This window comes from Medicago sativa, chromosome 3 (assembly GCF_051527215.1).
Source record: "Medicago sativa cultivar Bolivia chromosome 3, Bolivia_mono, whole genome shotgun sequence".
NCBI classification, from domain to species: Eukaryota; Viridiplantae; Streptophyta; class Magnoliopsida; order Fabales; family Fabaceae; genus Medicago; species Medicago sativa.
The window spans coordinates 52,219,702-52,238,197 of record NC_140751.1 but is presented as its reverse complement, the minus strand read 5'-3'; the positions used below and the strand labels follow the sequence as shown (position 1 = coordinate 52,238,197).

General features: G+C 32.2%; 2 protein-coding genes across 7 annotated transcripts; both read left to right on the top strand.

The window, feature by feature from the left end:
* The first annotated feature begins 773 nt into the window (after positions 1 to 773).
* On the top strand, positions 774 to 5,970 carry LOC146938189 (GDSL esterase/lipase At5g55050-like). The gene is made up of 5 exons (XM_085752198.1): positions 774 to 1,221; positions 2,053 to 2,195; positions 2,695 to 2,928; positions 3,673 to 3,922; positions 5,512 to 5,970. Exons 1-5 carry the CDS (start codon positions 972 to 974, stop codon positions 5,730 to 5,732), a joined length of 1,098 nt encoding a protein of 365 aa, XP_085608324.1. The 5' UTR covers positions 774 to 971; the 3' UTR covers positions 5,733 to 5,970.
* A 4,736-nt stretch (positions 5,971 to 10,706) lies between these two features.
* Positions 10,707 to 14,811, top strand: LOC146938188 (uncharacterized). 6 transcript variants are annotated; one of them, XM_085752192.1, is made up of 6 exons: positions 10,707 to 11,484; positions 11,628 to 11,714; positions 12,272 to 12,739; positions 12,981 to 13,486; positions 13,591 to 13,704; positions 14,217 to 14,811. In XM_085752192.1, the coding sequence occupies exons 4-6, from the start codon at positions 13,259 to 13,261 to the stop codon at positions 14,568 to 14,570; spliced, it is 696 nt and encodes a 231-aa protein (XP_085608318.1). In that variant the 5' UTR covers positions 10,707 to 11,484; positions 11,628 to 11,714; positions 12,272 to 12,739; positions 12,981 to 13,258; the 3' UTR covers positions 14,571 to 14,811. The 6 variants fall into 6 exon arrangements, with proteins under 6 accessions (XP_085608318.1, XP_085608317.1, XP_085608322.1 ...); XM_085752191.1 differs by having other exon boundaries at positions 11,570 to 11,714; XM_085752196.1 differs by having other exon boundaries at positions 11,570 to 12,739; positions 12,981 to 13,252; positions 13,344 to 13,486.
* The last annotated feature ends 3,685 nt before the right edge of the window (positions 14,812 to 18,496 follow it).

Sequence of the window (18,496 nt, the reverse complement as noted above, 5' to 3'; positions counted from 1 at the left end):
TATATATATATATATATATATATATATATATATATATATATATATATATATATATATGTATGTATGTATGTATGTATGTATGTATGTATGTATGTATGTATGTATGTATGTATGTATGTGCAAATATAAGTTTTTTTTACCTTCAAGTTTTTTTTTTTTTTTTGATTGCATACCTCCAAGTTTTATTGGAAATTTTTTTAGTGATAATTACGAGTTTGGTCCAAAGGCAAATAAAGTATATCCAAAGATTGTTTCATGTAAGATTTGAGTTTGAGTTTCCTGAACAATTCACCATGAAGTTCATTAATCATATATATTGACTATATGTATATATATTTTTTGTAAATCTAATATTTCCACACATAACAAGAGTAATTGATCTCTTATATCAAATAAGACCATATAGGTCCTCGTGAGCTTAGTTCAGTTGGTTAGGACAATACATAAAATAAGCAAGGTCTGGGGTTCAAACCCCGCCACTACCAAAAAAAAAAAAAATAAGACCATATAAAAGGCAAATTCTTCCTCAAAAGTTTTAGCACCTTTACATTTTCACAACTATTATTCAAACTCAAAACCACTTATTATCTTGAAAGAGTATTGTAATTTTGTCGGAGCAGTTAATTTGATGGCATCACGTAGACATCGTAATTTTTGTTGGAGATACAAATAATGACTTTTGTCAAAATCACAGTGAGTCACCATGATTCGACCCTTCTCAATATATATTTGTGACGATATATATTTGTCCCACCACCGTTATATAAGTAAACAGTTTACACAACGAAATCATAATGAATTGTTGGCAATATCTGAAGAGTACTCTCTTTGCACCACTATCTCATACTAGCCACCAATCAAAATTCTTGTTTCCACACATATCTTTTACAATTGTCCAATTTTTTCATTCATAAATATCTTCCCAAAGCCATCACAACCTCCACACACACACAGAAAAAACAAATTCCGAAATGGATATTTCCATAGTTATGATAAGGAATTTCTTTCTATCTTTCTTCATCTTTATAAGCTTAGGATTCTTAGAAGCTCAAAAGACTCCAGCTATTTATGTATTTGGAGACTCACTTGTTGATGTTGGCAACAACAATCACTTGACTCTTTCTCTTGTAAAGGCAATTCTTCCTTACTATGGCATTGACTTTCCAACTAAGAAACCAACTGGGAGGTTTAGCAATGGCAAAAATGCTGCTGATTTGATTGGTAAGTTATTCAAAGTTCACTCTCTTTGATTTTCAAACAAGTGTTTGTTGTTATTATTATTGGAAGATGACAAATTGACACTCTTTTTTGGAACATTACACAACCACTTATTGGTCATTTGCAATCTTCTTTTGCTTCAATATTATATTAGCTTCCTAACCCACATGGGTTGGCCTAGTGGCATTGACTTGGGACCTGAGAGTGTGTTCCTCAGGTCTCAGGTTCGATTATCTCTGGTGTTAATTTAGGTGGGTCAATTTAGCTTCTTTAAAAAAATATTATTAGCTTCTTTGTTTGTCTATTACAAATTCAACTTTGAGAATGTTTTGCCTAACATGCACAAGCAAAATGGTCTTACACCGCACATAAGTGTCTTTTCACCCATTGGTTCAAAAAGTCACATTATATTTCATTTAATATAATGATAATTGATCCGATGATGGAAACTAGCTTATGCATCAATATTGGACCCAAGCATCAAATTTATAAAAGTTCATATATAGTTAAAACATTTATGCATGCATATGGTTAAAAAGAAACCTTTGTAAAAAGAAAGATAAAAAAAACTTAAAAGCATGTTGGCTATCAAAGGGTAGGAAAGAAAATATTTGCACAATTTTTATATATATTTTTTATTGGAAGAAAAGAGGAAATGGGTGAATATGTACTATAAAGGACCAAAATTTAATGCTTTTGTCTTGTTGATATTATGTTGGGACATGCATATTGATTATTGATATTTGGTAATAGTAATATACAAAATTTGTTTTGCTAATATTTGCATAAATTCAACAAATTTTGTTTGACTTGCCATGGTATATTTGGTTGCAGCTGAAAAAGTAGGCCTTGCCACGTCACCACCTTACCTCTCCTTAGTATCTAAGATCAAATTCAACAAGAATATATCATTCTTGCATGGTGTTAACTTTGCATCTGGAGGTGCTGGAATATTTAATCGCACAGATCCAAAAATTGTGAGTGTAGTTCTAATTCTTTCTTTTCTTTATCCAATTCTGTATTTACGTGTTTGTACAAAAAAATTGTAGTCAAAAAAGAAATTGTGCAGCATGAAAAAAGTGACAATTTGAATTAAAATTAATGAGTTTTTCTATCATGTGGAAATTTGCACATGTTAAAAAATTTAGCATGGTAAATTTGTCTTAGAATTTGTACATTTTATATTAAACATATAATTTTTTAATAAATAACTTGCGTTTTTCAATAAAAAGTGACTATTTAACATGTTAGACAAACCCTAAATTATATACATTTTCGGTAAAATAGGTCTAGATCTTAACTTATTCTCAACCTTATTGACCAAAAAAGGAGAGCATTAGATAAAATGAAAAATGCCAAAGATGAAAACATAGGAAAAGTAGCAACCAAAGAGCTCAAAATGTAAAGAAAATGATTAAGCAATGAGAAAAAATATATCATTCTAACTGAGATTCCCATTGGTGGAAATTATTGCAGAGACAATCAATATCTTTGACAAAGCAAGTGGACTATTATTCACAAGTGCATGAAAAATTGACACAACAAACAGAAGCATCTACACTTCAGAAACACATCTCAAAATCCATATTTGCTGTTGTAATTGGAAGCAATGATATATTTGGTTACTATAACTCAATGGATCTTCAAAAGAAAATCACCCCACAACAATATGTGGATTCCATGATTTCCTCACTAAAAATACAACTACAGGTAAACACAATGGTTTGTAAATTGTTATTAAATTACTACTCCCTCCCTCCCAAATTATATGTCGTTTTGAAGAAAAAAAAGTGTCTCAAATTATATGTCACTTTACAATATCAATGAAACATTAATGTTATTTTTCCTATTATATCCTTAAGTATTACTCCATCTGGTCCTTATTATAAGAAACAATTGACTTTTTAAATTCGTTGTGTAAGTGATGTATCTAGTCTATATTTATAAATTATAACGAGATACATCAATTATTCAATGAACGTAAAAAGTCAAAATTGTTTCTTATAATAAGGACCGGACTCTCTTTTCATTCAATTCTTTAATTTATTTTTCTCATACCATTTGTCAAGGACAATTTTGTAAAACAACTCATAATATCTCTTTCTCATACAAAATTAATTACATTTTATAATACGTATAAAATGGCCAAAACGTCATATAATCTGGGATTAAAGAAGTACTGATTCCTATAATTCTATATAGTGAAATATATCAAATGCATACAAGGGTTAAAATTTATGTTATTTTGCATGCATTTTAATATTGGATCGGTACCTATACATGGCTCAATGGTAAACACATGATCTAGTCTAGTAATAATTTCAAAAATGAGTATTGGTTTCATTTTAATTTTATATCCCATTTTTATATCCCATTTGCTCAAAAAAAAAAAAAAATAATTTATATCCCATTTTTCTCAAAATAATAATTTTGGGTTGGTACCTTTTTTGGCAGAGACTATATAACAATGGTGCAAGGAAATTTGAGATTGTTGGTGTTGGTCCAATTGGATGCTGCCCAATAAGCAGGCTCAAGAACAAAACAGAATGTTTTTCAAAAACCAATTTATTGTCAATTAAATATAATAAAGACCTTCAATCCATGTTGAAGGAATGGAAATTGGAGAACAAGGACTTAATAAGTTACTCATATTTTGATAGTTTTGCTGCCCTACAAGACATCATTCAGAATTCAATTTCTTACGGTATGATTCATCATCACATAATCCTATATCTCATTTTACTTTAAATGGAAAATTTATCTCTTTATCATCTACTGTTATTTGAAAAAAAAAATTAAAAAAATTAAAAATAAATACATTTTTTCTCTTAAATTTTGTCTCATATGTATAACAAGAGTTATAGGATAGCATCCACATTTTTATTTTTATTTATTTATCTTCAAGCAAAATATAATGGGGCGTCTAATATGGACCCGGTCTAAAGGTGGATCTCCTTATATCTAGTAAATTTTACTAAATATTTATTTTTTGTTTTATTAATATAAAATTATTTTATTAAAAAAAAAGATAAAGACTAACCTTTGAACAATTACTGAGAGATCTATATTAAACACACTTAAATATAATATCATCTTCTCTACTCTTCTCTTTTTGGTGAAAAAAGAGGGCAAAACCTAAAAAAGAAACTACACAACTACACTAACATTTCTAGGCACGCAAGCCCCAAATATATCATCAAAGAAGAGATTTTGGAGTTCTCATAGGAGGAACCTCCAAGATTGTAACATAATATGAACTCTAATTAAGATTATAATTAGCTAATTAATCGGTACATATGTTTCCTTCACACAAGGTATGCCTGAAAATGACGTGTCATTATATTGCAAATTAGTAGAATCTTGTATCCATTAATACAATATTATAGGGATGTGCCCATTAAACCTACAACTCCCGGTAACCATATCAATCAAAATCTTAAAATCACTTCCAACTATAATATGAAAAGAAAAAAATAAAACCTTGTTCTCTGTTAATTTGCAACCCTGTATACAATCCCCGCATTTCTGCATGAAGGCAGCAGCTTCTTTGCTCTTCTCTATGGCTCGCTTTATCAAGTTCCATGTACTAACTTAAAATAAAGAATTCTTTAATAAAAAACCTTATCCCACTAGTTTATCTATAACATGTTTTAATGGTTGAAGTATTTTTCTACTAACTTATAAAATTAAAGTGAGCGGAAGACACATGACTTTGGATCTGCACGTTGACATCCAAATAATTGAATGAATATCCTACTTTTCAATAGAAAGCAAATGAACACCGCACATGAAATCAAATAGCAACGCATAAAACGACGAACAACACAATGTCGCACTGAGACAACGAAATCACGAAGAAGAAAAACTAGATGATGCGAAAATAACTTATTTTGTTTGGAATAGAGAGAAACAGATGATGAGGGGTGATTTCTAGTTAAAAATTGACTCAATCACCCCCTCAATGAAGAAAATGAAAGAGATAACCTAGAGAGAGAAAAATTAGGGCCAACTTGTTGGAGAGGGGGAAATAGAGAGGAGAGAATATATAATTAATTAGTTTATTAGTTAGTTTATCACTTATTTTATTTTTCTTTTGGGTAGATCTGTTTATCACTTATTTATTGTTTCTTGTCAAATAGAGCTTTTATTTTCATTCTATTAACTTTCTATATCCTCTCATTCCCTTTTTGGAATTTAAACAGACCATTAAAGAATATATGAAGTAAAATGTTTATTGGATTGTGGTGATGAGAATGACATTTGTATGACTTTGGTTTTATACGCCCTTTTCAGGATTTAAAGATGTGAAAGATGCTTGTTGTGGACTTGGTGAGCTGAATGCTCAATTTTTTTGTACACCAGTTTCAAGCCTTTGTGCCAATAGACAAGACCATATTTTTTGGGATCCAGTCCATCCTACTGAGGCAGCCATGCGTATCTTTGTTGATAGACTTTATAATGGACCTTCAAAATACACATCTCCTATTAATATGGAACAACTAGTAGCTCTTTGAATGGTCAAATGTTAAACTAGTCTCTTCAATTTTTACTTTTTTGCGGTTATTTGTTAACAATTGAAAATATTTTTGAAAGAATTAGTTTATGCAGTTGTTCGAGGATACTCTAAGAACCAAAAATTGAAACAGAAGAAAAACACAATTGTAGCGCAATCTGGTAGAAGGAGAATGTATCTTTTAAGAGTATGAAAATATGCATCTGTTTTATGTAAACTAATTTCTTAGCACTTCTATTCATCTTTTAGTGGTATTTTTTTCATCAAAGTAATGATATGTTTAGTTGTAGTTGAGGGGAGAAATTTTATGAAAAGAAATAGAAGAGGGAAAAGAATGATATAAATTTTAATGAATTAATTAAGTACATTTTTTTTTTAATGGCAAAATATATATGTATGTATGTATGTATGTATGTATGTATGTATGTATGTAAAGAAGGAGAAATAAGAAAAGTACAAGATACACCAACAAGGACATCCAAAGACGCCACTAATTAACAAACACCCCTAGGAGGAAACTCAAGCTCCACAACCGGGGTAAGAGAACCAACCTGAAGGCACCGAAAAACAAACACCCGAAAAGAAAAAAGAAAACAAGGAACAACTACCAGGAGCACCTATTGAGGAGAAAGATACTAAGCATAGTGCAGTAACTTGAGCCACAAGTTACTTAGTTACTTGAGTTTCAAGTTATCATATTAGAATGTATCTTAGGCCATTGTAATATTTCATATCTGCCTGTAAATACTTGATGTAATAGCACTTTTTCATTAATGAGAATGAGACTATTATTCATTTGTTGATTTTCATAACATGGTATCTAGAGCCTTTTCTCCCATTTCCATGGAGAAAGTTAGTTACAAAGTTTGTTACGGTTTCATTTCTCATCTTATTCATTGATTCTTCACTGTTTTTTGCAGAAATTTCTTGCGTTGTTCTTCTTTTATTCTTCGTAGATTTTCTTGCTTGTTCTTGATTGTTTCATCTTCATCTTCTTCGTTATTCTCTGCAATTTTCTTCATCTTCTTCGTTTTTCACCATGCCTCACCAAAATCAACTGAACACTTAATCCGTTTTCTATGTTCATCCAAGTGAAGGACCAAATTCTGTTCTTGTTACTCCTCATCTAGATGGTTCAAATTACCTCGCATGGAGTCGTTCCATGATTCGAGCTTTTGGCGCAAAAAACAAATTGAAATTCATTGATGGATCCATGGAGATTCCTGATGAAGATGACTTGAATCGAAGTGTGTGGGAGCGATGCAATCATCTCATTCAATCATGCATAATCAATTTGGTTTCACCGCAAATTGCGCAAACTCTTGTATTTCATGAAAACGCCATGGATGCGTGGTCTGACCTTAAGGAACGTTTTGCTAAAGTTGATCGAATTGCTACATTGTGATCCAAAATCAACAACTTGAAACAAGGTTCTAAAACGGTGTTGGAATATTTCACTGAGATGAAAACTCTTTGGGAAGAGTTGAATTCACACCAGCCTCCATGTCGTTGTGCTGCAATGAGAGAAGTTAGAAATTTCAAACTTAAAGATCAAGTCATTCAGTTCCTTACTGGTTTGAATGACCAGTTCAATGTTGTGAAAACTCAAGTGCTCATGCTTGATTCACTTCCCTCTATCAACAAGGTTTATTCATTGGTTGTTCAAGAAGAGAGTAATAATAAGTCCCTTTCTTCTCCCATTGATGAGCCTATGTCTATTGTTAATGCTGCTGAAGCACGTAGGTCACTGATGGGATAAAACCGCAAGTGCACGGTTCTACCGAAGTAGTAATAAAAGAGAGTATCGTTCGGACAGGGAGTTATGAATTCAATTAACTTTCAGCAATGATTAGAAAAGAGTTTTGGGTTATAAAGTTTGGATTTTTAATTGAAAGAAAATAATAAAAATAAAATTGCCTTGGGATTATTGGTTCATCTAAATAACAAGCCCTTCACAAACAAACCCTAAACTAGAATTTTATATTGGATTTACTTTCTAAAGACAAGTTTCTCTTTAGCGTATCAAAGCTTCTCTCGAAGTCAGTGAGTGTGTTCCTCTAGCAACCACGCCTATTCTCATGGTTGATTGCTATTAGAATCCTTGAAGAACGAAACTTTATATGTCTCAAGGTTTGCTAGACTATTCTCATGTTTCGCAACCCTTGTCTAATTTCACTTGTTCCAATATCAAAGCTCCGCGTTCGCTTTATGAATTGATATTTGAGATGATGAATTAACGATTACAAAACCCTCCGCGTTCGCTTCTTAGTTCGGTAATTGTTAATTCATTATAAAAACGGTGAAATTAGATTAGAAAGTATATTTACATAAAATTAGGGTTTATGGTTTGGTTTGATTAGGATTACGTCATTAGACTTATCCAACAATCCCAAGACAAGAAGAGTCTACTCACTAACGTTCATTGTAGACATAGAGAAGAAGAAGAAGAAGAAGATCATTGTCGCGCCATTTTTTGGAGGTCAAGCTATTTGATTAGTATAGACTCACTAATTTTATTTCACGACTGAACTTTTAATTTTTTCAAAAGAAAGTGGAAAAAGGTTCAAATACCACATTTTTAAAGATTAAGGGTTCGGGGGTTGGTTATATTCAGGGAAGGTGTTAGAACCCTAAATATTCGTAGTACTCTACGAGAACCTCTTGATTTTATTTAACTTTTTGTGCTTAAACTTGCTTGATTTTTAAAAGAAGGAATTAAAGTGATAAAAGAAAAGGAACATTTTTATTTACATTTTTTTATTGATTTGGAAGGACAAAGTCCTTTGCCTACGTACCCGTGGAGGATCAAAACCTCTTAGTTCGGGGTAAAAAATTGGCGTTTGATTTGTTGTATGTTTTTTATTAGTTTTTGAAAAGGTTTTAAAATAAAAGCCAAGTGGCAAATGAGTATTTGTTTGTATTTTTTATATTGAAAGAAAAATGACTCAAAGTAGTATTAAAATTGATTTGAAATTTGATTAAGAAAGAAAATAAAAAGAACGATCACTTGATTGAAAATCAAGGTTTATTATGAAAATATTTTTGTGGTTTTTGTTATTTGAATGTTTTTGTCGTTTTGGAATAATAAATGAAAATTAAACTAACGGAGCAATAAAAATAAAAGCGCGTGGATTTTTGTAGTGACGTTGGATCACCACAAAATCCCTAATCTAATTTTTTTGCATTTATATTGTTTACATTGAACCTAGATACATTCTAATTGCTGGAAAACAAATAATGACAATTAAAATGCTAAATAATAAATAGAAATAAAATGAAACGCAAAAAAAAAATGCTAGAAAGAAATAAAATGCAAGAAAATAAAGAAATAAAAGAAAGGAACAACCGAAGGGACAAAATTACCGAAGGGACAGAAAAAGAGGGAGAAGAAAAGAATAGCAAGAAAAGAATAGCTCGTCAACACAAACTAAATGAGGGAGAAGAGAGAAAAGTTCTTTGACAACTCAAGAGAACTTTTTTTGTGTTTTGAAGTGTGGAATGAGGGCTCTATTTATAGGTGAGGAGGTTGATGAGAATGGAAAAGTGGTTTAATGGTTTTTGATGGTGATTTATGGAATGGTACACGTTTTGGCTTGAAATGGAAAGAAAAGAGGATGACTTTGGTGATTGCCTATGATTGTGGCATGGGAAAGAAAAGAAAGAAAAATAGGACCTCAGACACTTTGGATTTTTGGACTCATTGACACTTTGTTTTTTTTTTTTGCACTAATTAATTAAAAAGAAATGAAAAATAAAATAAACCTAATACAAAATAAAAACAAATTAAAATAAAATAAAGTAAAGTAAAATAAAATTAAAAGATGGAAAATAAAAGGTAAGATAAAACTAAAAAACTAATAAATAATAAAAATAAAAAAAAGTGAGAAGAAGGCCCAAAATCGGTACAAAAATGAGGTATTTTAAAATACCTCTTTGCCGAATTTTCCTCTGAAAAGACAAAGAATATTCGGGGTCAGAGACTGTATGAATGTAGGATCTTGGGTCAAAAATTGGGGTATGACAAACATAAAATAAAATAAAGAAAATAAAGATGAACTTTTATTCAAAGAAACAATTGTCACTTATTATTTCAGAGAACAAAAGATGATTTGTTGTGATGGCTAGCTACTCTATTTATAGTTTACATTCGACTTAAAACCTAAGCAATACATCACTAGAATGTTCCACAAGAAACTGCAGGCCTTTTGGTCAAAACTAAATAGAGTAGCTTGAAATCTAAGCAAAAGCAGCAAAAGGAGATCCTGGGAGGTGGCACGGCCGTGCCAAGCTTCTGACTTGGGGGAGACATATTTTTGTCTCCAAATCTTCGTATTTTTGTTCCGAATCAGCTCCAAACTCCTTTCTTTTGCTCCAAGACTCAATCCATCAAATATTTATTCCTGAAATATAATAATATGCAACTGAAGTAAAATAGCTCTAAAAGGAAATAATATTAAAATAAAATAAACTTAAATCTAATTAAAAAAGAATTAAATATTAAATTAAAACTACTAATTATTGACTCATCAAACTCCTCCACACTTGAATCTTTGCTTGTCCTCAAGCAAAAGGCATAAACATAGCAGCATAAAACAAGATTAATGAATGACAATACAATTAAAACTCATGTCTCCTCAAAGGCTTTTATTTCAAGCGTACACTAATCACAAACTCAAGCATTTCTTATGATCTTTATTCAACCCAACAACAAGTTTCAAGTGAGTGTGTGTGTTTGTAGTCCAACCCTTTTCTTGCTCATGTATAAGATAGATATTATGAGGAAACGTGTTCTAATCCTAGCACTAAGACAACCGAGAAAAGTCTTTTCTTCATTCCATATAAGAGAGATGGGAATCAGTTAGATTTAATTTGACAATTTAAATGCTTTGGGGGCTTGCAGATTGCTTAGGGGATACCATTTCTCATAGGAAGTCAGCGAGGGGGTATCCTTTCCTCCATGTGTTGGTGATCACTACTAGAAAAACGCGATTTAGAGACGGATTTTAGGGAGGGAAGACAATCCCTCACTAATAGGGACGGATTTAGGGACGGATTTTTGTATTTTCCACAAAACATGAGTTGCCAAGCATTAGTAACGGAAATGTTTAAATACCCGTCACAAAAATTCCGTCACAAAAATTCCGTGACTAAATCCCTCACTAAATTCTTTAACTGTATGTTTGTGACGGAATTTGGCATGGACTTTATCCCTCTCTAATGGATCCCTCACTAAAACCCTCACTAATATCACTTACATAACTCTATCCAAGGCATCCCTCACTAAAACCCTCACTACTATCAAAACTGAATTATTTCCCCCTCAATTCTTTTCACGTTTTGGTTTTTCCCTCCTCTCTACTAAAATATCCCCCCTCTTTTTTTTTTTTTTTGGCTCACAAACACCCTAAAATAATTATCCAACAAAATTTCATACTCAAACCCAAGAACTCAATATTCACAAACCCTAAATTAACCAAAAAAATTTCCCAAACACTCAACCACTCTTCAGATAAAAAAATTTCCCAATTCACGTCAAATCTAAACCAAAGCTCTTCTCAATCCAAAAATGAATCGCTCCAAAGTTCCAAATCTGAACCAAATCTATCGATCCCAAACAGCAAGCTCTTCTCAAAAACTAATCGCAAGCTCTCATCTTCTCAGAATCGCACACACCTTCACGGAATCGCTGTCATCTTCACGGAATCGCATTCATCTTCACGAAATCGCAAAAGCTCTTCTCAGTCCCAAAATCGGTTAGTTTCAGATTCTTTTGTCAAGGTTTCAATTTTAAATTTCTTCCCATTCTCATCTTTACTAATTTATGTGTTTAATTTGTAGATTCTTCTGAATTTGATGTTGAATTTCTCCTCACTGTGCTCATGCTCTCACAATACAGATCTTCACTGAATCTCACTCCCAAAAGTGAATCTTCTTCCTTCTCCCGAAATCCTTTCTCAAATCTTCAGTGAATCTCAGAATCACGGTAACCACTCTCTCAATCTCAGAATTTATTTGTTATTTATTTTTATTTTATTTTTATTTTTTTCAGAGTTTTTTTCTTCAGTGAAATTGATGTTTGTGATACTGATGTTGTTTTAATTTATATATATTAACTGTGATTTTCATCATGGCCTTACTTGAAGTGACACTTGGATTTTGGGTTCGAATTTTGTTGATATGTGATATGGTGTTGATACAATTTAGAGCAGGGTGCTGTCCCTGATATAGGTCATTTAATTTTAAGAAATCGTCAAATTTGTACTTGGTTAAGCTTTTATGACTTTAAACTTAGTTATAAAGATACGACTTGTTGCTTTAACTTTGATAGCATTTTGATATTTATTTGAATTTATTTACACTCAAAACAGAACATACAGCGCATAAAAATGTATGTATTGTACATTATGTATGAAAACTGCTTCAGTTTTTGTATATTTGAATAACACAACTCGTTTTCTATTGTGTTGACTAATTAGCTAGTAATCTTTATGGATTAGTTATTATTAGCACTGACCCTCTTGCTTTTTTTTGGCTTTGCAGAGTCAGAAACTTCCTTTGAATTTTCTATAACCCTTCCATGTAACTTCTTTGTAAATATCATTGACAAAGATTACTTGCTATTCATTTTTAGACAAACACAAGTGAAAAACCAAATAATATATATTTTGACAAAGAAGAATATCGAGAGCAGCATCAGTATTGATTAGTGTACATTTTCCAACTTCCACCTCTTGATGAAATGAGTTATGTTTTGTATGTACACCTGTTATTTCCCTAAAAAATCAACAACTTTTGATATAGCCACTTTAAGTAGGTCACTGTGCTCTTTTAGAGAATGAACTAATCTGTTTTTTTTTTGTGTATGCAACTTTTGATATATGCCCACTTTTTGATGGGGCATGGGAGTTTTTTTTGGTGCAAACAAGCTGCTGGTTTTTGGCTGTTCTGTTGCTTTTGGTGGATTCTATCTGACCTTAACAGCACCTTCTGCTGTTCTTCTGTGCTGAGGTACCTGCGCAGCTGCTTTGTAATTGTAGTTTGGCCTGCTGTCCCAGCCTTTTATGTTTGTTCCCTTGGTAGTTTTCTGTTTTTGCATTTGGTAGGATAAGAAGTACTCATACCGACATGATAAGAAGCTTTTCTTACAAATAACCATTGAACTTTCTTCTGACATCTGTGTTATATGTTTTAGATATGTCCAGATTTTGATGTGTTAATCAAATATATGTTTTTTTATATGTATATATAGATGGCATGAAATGTTACTATGACGGGTGGAGGAAGAGGTACTGGTATAGGTATCAGTAGAGGTAGGAGAGTTGGGGGTACCACACTCATCTGGGAGAGGTATGGCTGCCACTACTCCATCACACTCTATTGTTGGGCAAGCAACAAATCCTTCCACATCTCATACAACAACAAACACACATAAAAGGATGTTGCTGTAAGGAGAGTTCTCACTACAACATTCTCCTTTTCCTCTCTTTATATTAGTCTATCTCAAATCCACCTTCCAACAAGGTAGCGATGGAGAAAACATTGCTCCTGAAGCTACTCACTCTTTTAGCTTATTTACTATGTTTTGTTACCTTATCAACATCATCATCATCAGCTACAGTGAAACATATAAATGCATCCAAGCTGAAGATGTTTGTTGATGACCTTCCTAATATGCCCAAAGTATATGGCTACAAGGTTGTAGATGGCGTTCCCAAATCAAAGTGTCTCAAGATTGGCATGTTCAAGAAGAAATGGGTATGTTGCTGTTTTTGTTTAATTTCCTCATTACATGCGAATATCCTCTTATTTTGTTGTCTTTATTGTACCATTCCAAATTCATTCTTTACTTGTTTCGATAGGACTATACCACAGTTCTTGAATTTCAGGAGCTAGATAACTTTCTTTCTTATCTTGAAGTTGTGTGTGATAAACTATCTCTAGATAAAATATCCTCAAAATCAAAGGATATTGCTGTAAGTTAATACTTCATGACCTTATTGAACTTGATGAATATTTAGTATTTAGTCTATTGTTAAGAACTGATGCTATTTCTAATTGTTTTAATAGATCTGCACTGAAATAATTGTTCATTTATGCTAGTTGTTGGGAACTAGTTATACACTGATGTTATTTTTATGGAGGTTCTACACTGATGCTAAATGTTAAGCACATATGTAGCAGTCTGCAAGTGTATGTTTAATCAATTAGCTTAAAAGATATTAAGAAATAATATAAATGTACCTATGACTTAGACTGAGCACTGACATTTCAATTCTTTTTTTTTTTATTCCATACCAATCCTAACTCCACTTGATGCTTCAGTTTTTGTAATATAGGCAAGCAGTGAACACAGTATAATAATGTTGCTTGTGGGAAAAATAATGAATTGTCTTGACAAGAAGATATATCAGAATGTTAGTTTGTTTTTGTTGACTGAATGAAGTATGAAATTATTACTTGTTAGTAAAATATTATTATTTTGCAGGATGAGTTTGAAAAAAGGATTATTGAGAGGGATTCACATGAGGAGGCACTAGGGGATGATGTTTCTAGACATGAAAGTGACAACATTATCTTCTTAGATGTTGTTGGAGTAAATAAGAAGGGTCGTATATATGGTTTGGGCCCGGAAGCTGGGAAATATAAGCCATTTAGATCTTCCATATCTGATGGCATCTTACATTCTGAATTTGAACAAATGAGGGCTGAAAACACATCACTTAAAGAGAAATTGAAGGCTCATGAGAAGTTGATTCGTGCATCGCGGGAGCAAATGACTAAATTGATGGAAATGATTTCTCAAGGTCATCTACACCCACCTCTACCTCCATCTACTTGATATATAGATATATAGTATGTATAACATATGGTTATTTTGATAGCTTGGTTGCAAACTTAGTTAATGTGCTACTTCTAGTACCATTAAAAATGTTTATGCGTTTCTTATGAAACTTATTTTGAGAGTTTCCTTATGACTCATGTATTTTGAGAGTTGAACAATGGTTGTAAACTTATTAAGTTTCCTCATGACTTTTATGGTGATGGGTATGAAGACAATTTATCAATTGTTTTTTATTGTATATTTATAATTTTCAACAAGTTTAATATAGTAAATATATTTACAATACTAATATAATTAATTAATGAAATCTGGTTTGAGATTTGTCATTAAATTTCTGTTTGAATTAGTGAGGGAATTTAGTTTCATCACAATTAGTGATGAAATATGCCTTCACAATTTGAGAGGGAATAGCAATCCGTCATTAATTAGAGACGGAAATATTGGTAAACAACTATGGAATAGTCCCTCACTATTAGAGAGGGAACAAGAATCCCTCACTGATTACTGACGGATTTGCCAAAGTTTTCTGGTGCATATATAGTGACGGATTTATATGATTAGTGAGGGATTTTATCCGTGTCAATTAGGGACGGAAACCAAAATCCCTCACAAAAATTTAGCAAGGCCAATATTCTTAAGGGATTACCGGTCGTCACTAAATCCCTCACTAAATTCGTTAGTGAGGGAATTATGGTAGTTTAGTGACGGATTTCTACCCTCTCTAAAATTGATTTTTCTAGTAGTGGATATTGATTCCGCCCCATTTTGGTTTAACATATTATTCCCCACACAAACTTATATTACTTTTACTCTAAAGACTTTTAAGGGTTAATGTATGATGAAATGTTTTTGAAATCAAACAAGATAAGTATTGTATATCGTTTCCACAGGGACTAGCGCGACATCAAAGACCATTCAACATCAAATATCATTCTAAGTTATAAGAGTACTTCTTTGTTTCATTTGTAACTTATGTAAACTATTTTGCAAATAATAAAATGGAGATTAATAAGGCGTGAAACTTGTTAGGACTAGATTTCCTTAACCAAACGTCACACATAACCTAATGATCATAAACGGATTCTAGCCTTTCAAACGATATTATCACAATCACTCGACAATACCATTCGTGTCCAAATGATATCGTTAGTTCTAAGGGATCGTTTAAACATCAATTTCCCAAACATTTAAACCATCACAAAGTCGTTCGGATAATCTAATCGACGATTTCCCAACCGATTAAATGTCCAAAAACATTAAGTTCAAGATTACAAGTGATTATCAAATATTAACATCCATGTCTAGAGTATTAACTTAAGATAGATTGTTATTCTATGTCTAGACTCAAAAGTTCGTGTCCAAAGCATTTTGAGTCTCAATAAACATTTAAAGCAAGAATAACAACAATATTGAATAAAGATGCTAGAACCATATATTTATAGATCAAAAGATTACATGTTAGCAAAGATCAAGTACCTCTAATCCCAACAAAGGGGATTTAGCTACTCATTGTCATGGAAGCCTTGCAAGAATGGATTGAAGAGGAAGGATTCATTACAACTTGTGATGTCTCAACAAAGGAAGAAGAATCCAACTTCTAATCACTCTCACTCTATATGATCTACCCTATTTCTCCCTCTAAAAGATATTACAAGTGAAAACTATGAGAAAAACTAAGAAAAACTAAGATCTAAGATGCTAACCCTAATGGAAAGGCAAGTGACCTATTTATAGAAAATTCAATCTGCCCTAACTCGCCTCGCGAGCTACTTCACTCGCCATTGCGAGCTGAAGTTTCTTCACCAATAAGCTTTTGCCACGTCACCTCTGAGGGGCTAAACCGCCCCTACTCGCCATTGCGAGTGAATGAACTCGCAATTGCGAGTTGCTTGCTTTTGTTACTCGCCATTGCGAGTAGGATGCGAGTAGCTACTGCCTTCTGGTTCAACTTCTGCCATTTTTCACTTTTTCATGATTTTTCTTCTTTGCTCAGTGTCTTGAGATAAATTCCTGCATAAAAGGGTAGAGTAAGATAAATAAAGCGTAATAAGGCATTTAACGCTTATCTCTCGGCTTTTCCTTCAATAACTTGCAAAGCAAGCAACAAAAAGTGCTTAAAATATAACATGAATTTAACACTTCTTTGACACTTATCAAACTCTCCCCAACTTAACTCTTTGTTTGTCCTCAAACAAAAGATTGAAAATCAAACAAGTTAATAGGACAAGACACAAGTACAAAAAGGCTTTTGAAAACTACTTCAGATGAATGATTCAAATTGAATGCGCGGGCAAGTCTCAGTTTCCAACTAATCTAAAATTCTACTACAAATATGAAATGAGTGTTATGTACAAAGTTCATGTCAAAAAGTTCAAGTCAATAATATATCCATTCACGAACCACACCTAACACACTTCTTTGAAAGTAGATAAACAATTGAAATTATATGAATGAGGGTTATGAGCACACATCCAGTAATCAAGTTAACATTCCAATCAAGTTATGTGTCCATCCAACTATCATTTCAAAAGGCATAAAAACATGGATCAAAAGGTCTTTGAGGGTTATAACTTGGCTTGGCTACAAAAGAAAGGACATTTGTGGGAAAATTGAATTCAAAAGGCCAAGCATAAGGGAACATTCCTTCTATTTGTATTCAAAAGACAAAATTACATGAATCCCCTTAATTCTACACAAACCCTTGGTGTTCAAACATGAAACACTTTGATCTCGACAACTTATTCTATTTTTGGATTTTTCTTTCTTTTTCTCTTTTTCTCTTTTGCTTTTTCTTATCATGTACACATTGTTTTCTTTTCTTTTTCTTGTTGTATTTACAACACCGTGTTGTCTTGATCAAGAATAAAATTACACCATTGTACTTGACAAAAGATTTACATCTACCTTTTCTCCCCAACTTGAATCAAATCATACCCTATTTGAATGTTCCCCTACTCTATGGCAAAAGGGACAAATAAACAATAAAAGTTTAGGGTTCAACAATTAAAAACAACTCAGAGTCCTAAAGTGCGTCAAAAATGAACTGGATTTTGAAAAATTTAAGGGCAAATTCATCAAGCATTGTGCTTATGAATTGACAGTTCATAATTGATGATTCCGATTCATTTGGCTCAAGTGGGTTAGCAAGTATGCGCTCTTCTCACAAGGTAGGTTATTTGTGGTCAAGTATGTTTCACTCTTTAACAAAAAATGTGCCTTGATCATTTCCATGCCTTCACACAATTCAAAACAAATATTGGATTTAACATAACACGATCGAGTTAAACAATGAATGCCGGTCTCCTTGCATATAGTACAAACAATTGAGGTTTCCTCACTTTTTGGCTAGAACTAAGTGGTTCACAAACAAACATATTATTGCGGAGAACTAAATGCAATGAAATTTGTAAAAAGTACCTGTTTCATCTTCGAGTAAAAACCTAGAAAAACTGGAAACTTGTACCTTGGCTTTGCGCTTTAATCACAACTATGTATCATAATCAATCATTTGAGATTTGAAAATTAAGCAAGAGTGATACAAAAGAAACTTCCACAATTTTCAAATTAAAACAAAATGAAGTACTTATTCAACCAAAAGTGCTAACACATTATTTTAACACACCATACAACATAAAACGATACGAACATCACGATACATAAAATGAAACAAATGTCACCATACACCAATATCCAAAATGATTAAACAAAGTACTGATAAAACAAAATACGAGTGATAGACGATTGGCAAGTATACCAATAACTATCGAAGTAGTAAAAATATCGATCCCACGAGGACTGTTTTTAACTTCAATAATTCAATTACGTTATATAATTAGGATGTATAAAAGTTATTTTTGGTTTGCCACTAGGCAGTAGATTTGGTTTGATTTTACGAAATCAAATAAAAGAAATAAAGTTGATTA